The 6,892-nt window shown below is 51.1% G+C and overlaps 1 protein-coding gene across 1 annotated transcript in view; it reads left to right on the top strand.

Moving 5' to 3' along the window:
• The first annotated feature begins 553 nt into the window (after positions 1–553).
• CBFB (core-binding factor subunit beta) overlaps positions 554–6,892 on the top strand; it is a 32,415-nt gene continuing 26,076 nt past the window's right edge. The window contains exons 1-3 of the mRNA XM_066583805.1: positions 554–733; positions 4,552–4,641; positions 6,308–6,424. Of these exons, the coding sequence (XP_066439902.1) occupies positions 656–733; positions 4,552–4,641; positions 6,308–6,424 (285 nt within the window). The 5' untranslated portion in view covers positions 554–655. The remainder of the gene's footprint in view (positions 734–4,551; positions 4,642–6,307; positions 6,425–6,892) is intronic.

Here is a 6,892-nt window from a genome sequence, read left to right as displayed (position 1 = left end):
GCATAAATGTAATATGGTAGTGATGGCACTGCCCACGGAATAAAGGGACCAGGTCATTTGTGTTGCAGTATATGTGCCGTCGAAACAAGACGCACCCAAGGATGGCAGAATTTTCCTATACCCACACAGCTGCGTTTATTCAATAGGTGGGCATCCCAGGGGGCAGTCACTTATAGCACTGGACAGATGGCATAAGTGCCTGACCTGGGAACAGCACTGACACTGGAGCTTTATAGGGGCGTACAGGAGGGGTGTTGTGGCTAGCACCGAGGTAGCAGATACATTTATTGGGGGGGGGGGGGGGAGTGTTGTTGTGGCTAGCACCGAGGCAGTGCTGGCAACTGTTAGATGAAACACCGACTAATGTCTAATGCACTGGATAGAATGAAGCACCCGCGTCCGCCCTCACAGAGCAAAGACGCCTGACTGCACAACGTCACGTGACAGCCGGCTCTCCCGCCTTCAGTGTGCGTGACGTCACAAAAGCAGAGCTATGTGGGCGGGGCAAGAGAAGAGGCTGGAGAGACGTGATTGTGTGGGCGGGGCCAAGTGCCGAGCAGGAAAGAGGCGGAGCCTAAGAACGGCGACCACCCACCATAGTGTGGTGACCCGGGCGGGTGACAGGAAGAAATTTAGTTGCCCGTTTGGTGGAAGGATGCCGCGGGTAGTGCCGGATCAGAGGAGCAAGTTCGAGAATGAGGAATTTTTCCGGAAATTGAGTCGTGAATGTGAGGTGAGAGCAAGAAACACATCGTGTGTGTGAGAGAGAGAGGAGGGGGGATCGTGTGTAGTATAGAGAGATAGAGGAGGGGGGCTCGTGTGTAGTATAGAGAGAGAGAGAGAGAGAGAGAGAGAGAGAGAGAGGGGAGGGGGGCTCGTGTGTAGTATAGAGAGAGAGAGAGAGGAGGGGGGATCGTGTATAGTATAGAGAGAGAGAGGAGGGGGGATCGTGTATAGTATAGAGAGAGAGAGGAGGGGGGATCGTGTGTAGTATAGAGAGAGAGAGGAGGGGGGATCGTGTGTAGTATAGAGAGAGAGAGGAGGGGGGATCGTGTGTAGTATAGAGAGAGAGAGGAGGGGGGATCGTGTGTAGTATAGAGAGAGAGAGAGAGGAGGGGGAATCGTGTGTAGTATAGAGAGAGAGAGGAGGGGGGATCGTGTGTAGTATAGAGAGAGAGAGAGGAGGGGGAATCGTGTGTAGTATAGAGAGAGAGAGGAGGGGGGATCGTGTGTAGTATAGAGAGAGAGAGAGGAGGGGGGATCGTGTGTAGTATAGAGAGAGAGAGAGAGAGAGGAGGGGGGATCGTGTGTAGTATAGAGAGAGAGAGAGAGAGGAGGGGGGATCGTGTGTAGTATAGAGAGAGAGAGAGAGGAGGGGGGATCGTGTGTAGTAGAGAGAGAGAGAGAGAGAGGAGGGGGGATCGTGTGTAGTATAGAGAGAGAGAGAGAGAGAGGAGGGGGGATCGTGTGTAGTATAGAGAGAGAGAGAGAGAGAGGAGGGGGGATCGTGTGTAGTATAGAGAGAGAGAGAGAGGAGGGGGGATCGTGTGTAGTATAGAGAGAGAGAGAGAGGAGGGGGGATCGTGTGTAGTATAGAGAGAGAGAGAGAGAGGAGGGGGGATCGTGTGTAGTATAGAGAGAGAGAGAGAGGAGGGGGGATCGTGTGTAGTATAGAGAGAGAGAGAGGAGGGGGGATCGTGTGTAGTATAGAGAGAGAGAGGAGGGGGGATTGTGTGTAGTATAGAGAGAGAGAGAGAGGAGGGGGGATCGTGTGTAGTATAGAGAGAGAGAGAGAGGAGGGGGGATCGTGTGTAGTATAGAGAGAGAGAGAGAGGAGGGGGGATCGTGTGTAGTATAGAGAGAGAGAGAGAGGAGGGGGGATCGTGTGTAGTATAGAGAGAGAGAGAGGAGGGGGGATCGTGTGTAGTATAGAGAGAGAGAGAGAGAGGAGGGGGGATCGTGTGTAGTATAGAGAGAGAGAGAGAGAGAGGAGGGGGATCGTGTGTAGTATAGAGAGAGAGAGAGAGAGGAGGGGGGATCGTGTGTAGTATAGAGAGAGAGAGAGAGAGAGAGAGGAGGGGGGATCGTGTGTAGTATAGAGAGAGAGGAGGGGGGCTCGTGTGTAGTATAGAGATAGAGAGGGGGGATCGTGTGTAGTATAGAGAGAGAGGGGGGGATCGTGTGTAGTATAGAGAGAGAGGGGGGGATCGTGTGGTATAGAGAGAGAGAGGGGGGGATCGTGTGTAGTATAGAGAGAGAGAGGGGGGGATCGTGTGTAGTATAGAGAGAGAGAGGGGGGGTGGGGGATCGTGTTGTAGCTATAGAGAGAGAGGGGGGGATCGCGTGTAGTATAGAGAGAGAGGGGGGATCGCGTGTAGTATAGAGAAGAGAGAGGGGGGATCGCGTGTAGTATAGAGAGAGAGAGGGGGGATCGCGTGTAGTATAGAGAGAGAGAGGGGGGGGATCGTGTGTAGTATAGAGAGAGAGGGGGGGATCGCTGTGTAGTATAGAGAGAGGGGGGGATCGCGTGTAGTATAGAGAGGGGGGGATCGCGTGTGTAGTATAGAGAGAGGGGGGTCGGAGGTGTAGTATAGAGAGGGGAGGGGGGGGATCGCGTGAGTATAGAAGAGATGAGGGGGATCGAGTGTGGTATATAGAGAGAGGGAGGGGGGATCGCGTGTGGTATATAGAGAGAGAGGGTGAGGGGGGGATCGCGTGTGGTATATAGAGAGAGAGGGGAGGGGGGGATCGCGTGTGGTATATAGAGAGAGAGGGAGGGGGGGATCGCGTGTGGTATATAGAGAGGAGGGAGGGGGGATGGTGTGGTATGAAGCGAGGGAGGGGGGATCGAGTGAGGTCTATAGAGAGAGGGAGGGGGGGATCGCGTGTGGTATATAGAGAGGGGAGGGGGGGATCGGTGTGGCTATATAGAGAGAGAGGGGAGGGGGGATCGCGTGTGGTATATAGAGAGAGAGGGAGGGGGGATCGCGTGTGGTATATAGAGAGAGAGGGAGGGGGATCGCGTGTGGTATTAGTAGAGAGGGGAGGGGGAGGATCGCGTGTGGTATATAGAGAGGGAGGGGGGATCGACGTGTGGTATATAGAGGATGGGAGGGGGGGATCGGTGTGGTATATAGAGAGAGGGGAGGGGGGATCGCGTGTGGTATTAGTAGAGAGGGAGGGGGGATCGCGTGTGGTATATAGAGAGGGGAGGGGATCGCGTTGATAGTGGTATGATAGGAGAGAGGGAGGGGGGGATCGCTGTGTGTATTTGAGAGAGGGGAGGGGGGATCGCGTGTGGTATTATAGAGAGAGGGAGATGGGAGGGGATCGAGTGTAGTATATAGAGAGAGGGGAGGGGGGAGATCGCGTGTAGTATATAGAGAGAGGGGAGGGGGATCGAGTGTAGTGTATATAGAGAGTGAGAGGGGGATCGCGTGTAGTGTATATAGAGAGAGGGGAGGGGGGATCGCGTGTTAGTGTATATAGAGAGAGGGAGGGGGGGATCGCGTGTAGTATAGAGAGAGAGGGGAGGGGGATTTCGTGTAGTATAGAGAGAGAGGGGAGGGGGAGATCGCGTGTAGTATAGAGAGATAGTAATTATGTGTAGTATGGAGAGAGGAGGGGATGGGGTTCTCCTCACATACCAGTGATGAGCAGGGGAGATGTAGGTAGTAGAGGTATGTAAGAGGGTTTCTCTCCGTGGTTGTTTAGCACTGATCCCCAGGCTGGCTGATGCATTCTAGATGTGGGGCTGACCGCTGGTACCTGCTGGGATCACAAGAACTGCGCTCCCCCGAGTTCCATGGAGCGCCGGTGCCGATGTGTGAGCGTGCTCCACTCACTGTGTGTAGAGCTAGCAGAGCGATGTGCTCAACCGCTTCGTCCACCCCACAGAAGTGAATGAAGGGTGGCCACAGACTGGTGGTGCACGGCCACCTCAAACACTTTTGGAACTTTGTGGTGCGCCATTCTCTTTTTTGCCCTGGGGTGCTGGTGATCAGTCTTCTCTGTGCCCATATTCTGCGCAATAGTCCTACTAAGCTGCAATCAACAGACAAAGATAGTTTACTGTAGTGCCACAGTGCCCGCAGCACACCAGACTGTGCCACAGTGCCCCCTCCTCCCTGTAAGGCCTCTTTCATACGAGCGACAACGTTATCTCACGCGAGAAAATCTAAACAATATCGCAGCATCTGTGTTCTGTGCGATAGCACTGCGTTCTCTCGCAGCGATGTCGCAATTGTGGAGCTGTAAAGTAGCACGACTTTATAGCACTCTTTTGCTGGGATTTTGGGCCTTGAAATATAAACCCTACCCTGAAAATAAGCCCTATATGCAATAAAATTATAAGGCTGTAAAAAAAAATATATATGTTTTTCCTGTCCTGGAAACCCGTGAAGGACTACTCTACATGCCCTGTGTGCAGGTAGGTGGTCCCTGACCCGCACATCTACCTGCCGCACAAAGTGCTTTATAATGGATTTGTTTTATAACATTATCTTCCTACTATGTACAAATGTCTATATTCCTTTGTTTTTGGGCTTACAGATCAAATACACCGGATTCAGGGACCGGCCGCATGAGGAGCGACAGGGGCGTTTCCCAGAATGCCTGCAGGGATGGCCCGCTTCCGAAATCGTAAGTCTCATTGTGACCCCTGATGTGGTATGGGGAGACACTGAATGGCCACTTTATTAGAAACCCCCATCTAATAGCACGTGGAGCTGCTTTGGCATTCAGAACTGTAGCACCGCCTCTTCATCAGAACAATTCCTGACATCCTCCTCTGACCCCTTTCGTTAATTAGTTGTTTACGTCCACTGGATCCCCTTTTGCTGGGCGACGGTGATTTTGATGGGGTCCATATTTCTATATAATGTGTTGGGGGGGGGGGGGCGGGCATATCCTGGCTTTCTCCCCTAAACAGATATCCGTTCAAAGAAGAGTCAGCAAACCCTGAGCTTTTATCCCAGGCATAAAAAAAAGGGGCCTGATTTAGGAAGGATGCTTATCTAGAAGTGTAGGGGCACCTTAAATGCTGCTTTCACAATACCTTCTATAACTTACATAAATGGATAGTACAAGGTAATACAAGAATGTTGTTAAAAATCAAAGGCCCTTTCTCCACTTATGGACCCCTTTTTCCCTTCCTGCACTGATTATTCAGTCTGAAATATTGCTAAAATTTGTATGGGGATGCATGCTATCCGAGGGATCTGGTTACATTCTGCCCATAGAAACTCTATGGAGAGGAGAGGGAAGGAGGAAGCAGCTGCAGAGTAAGATAGAGGCAGAGTGACTGGACACTGCTGCTGAAGGCTCTAATAAATGATTTATCATCTCTCGCTGCTTGATAATACTGTATAATGTCCTCTTGCTGCTGTTGCCTCTGAGGCTTTATTCACACGGGCGCTGCGATTTTCAAGTGACAGCGGCTGCACCGTGGCTGTAAATCGCTGTGAACGAGAGGCAGCTGCGACCAAGTCACGCCTACATCTCCCTTTTTAACGCCCATTCAGACCGAATACTGTTGGGCCGGGGGGAGAGAGTTTAGCGTTGCTAAACTTCCTCCCCCTCTCCGCTCCTTGCCAGCTGCTGCCAAAGGGAGGGGGCAGGAGCTTAGCAGAGCTAGTGTGCTAATCTCCCGCCCCCTCCCCTTGCCGGCAGCTCTCATAGGACTCCCATAGGGTCCGTCCCCCTGCTCAGTGCAGGATTCACTAAATCATCCCTGACAGATAATTAAAATCCGCCCGTGGACATTGGGCCTTAATGATACAATACGTTTTTTCTGCGGGACGGTACAATTACGACGATACCTAAATTGCGGTGGGAGGCCGGTTATCAGTCATAGCCGTCTCCTGCTGTGGGCTCACTTCTGATCCCGCACCATCCATAGGACTTACGGGATAACTACCACCCTGCCAGGACTAGGATGGGAAGGCCTGGGGGAAAAAACAGGAAAATTAGGGAAAAAACAGGTTGTTTTCCAACGCCATTTTTTATGTTCTATAGTTTGAATACCTTATCATTCATCATTGGGAAGGAACGTAATCTACACACTTTTTTATTTCAATTTTTGCAGAGTAAGGCTTAGGGAAAAAAGGTTTTTTTCCCCAATTTTTCAGTTTCTTTTTCTATTCTTTCCCCAGGCCTTCCCATCTCTAGCCAGGACGTAAACTGAGGTCTTCCGCCTCCCAATAGCCCAGCAATTTCCTCTGACTTTCTGAGCAGAGCTTACTCTGTAACCCGGCAGCATTATTCCTGCGCCGCCTCCGTCTCGCTGATTATTGATTCTCTATTTCAGGCTTTCGTGGCCACAGGAACCAATCTATCGCTGCAGTTTTTCCCAGCAAGCTGGCAGGGAGAGCCGCGCCAAGCCCCGACCCGAGATTATGTAGACTTCGAAAGAGAAACTGGAAAGGTAAGTCATTCGGAAGAGGGGTGAGCTTCTGTATACTAATAGGAGGGCTCCGATATGGGGGCATCGCGGGCTCTAATTTATGTCTATGTGCCAACTTCTGGGATTGTCCCTCCACAACCACCGTACAATGCAGATATTACACCAATCCAACCTTCCTGACAATTGTCATGTATTGTGCTGGGTAGCTGGCAGAGTCTAAAGTATTGGCATCTCACATGGCGAGGTCAGAGCCTAATTTTAACTCCTTAGGGACACACACACACTTTTTCTTTTTCTTTTTTTCCGGTTTCATTTTTTTTTCTCTCCCCCCCCCCCCCCCCCCTTCCTTTTAAAATATCATCACTTTTTTATTTACCCATCAGTGTAGATGTCTGAGGGCTTGTTTTTTGCGGGACGAGTTGTATTTTTCAATGGCACTACTTAATGTACCATGTAATGTACTGAAAAACTTTTTAAAAAGTGGAGTGA

Source organism: Eleutherodactylus coqui, chromosome 11 (assembly GCF_035609145.1).
Source record: "Eleutherodactylus coqui strain aEleCoq1 chromosome 11, aEleCoq1.hap1, whole genome shotgun sequence".
NCBI lineage: Eukaryota > Metazoa > Chordata > Amphibia > Anura > Eleutherodactylidae > Eleutherodactylus > Eleutherodactylus coqui.
The sequence above is the reverse complement of the archived record's forward strand: the minus strand, read 5'-3'. Positions and strand labels throughout refer to the sequence as shown.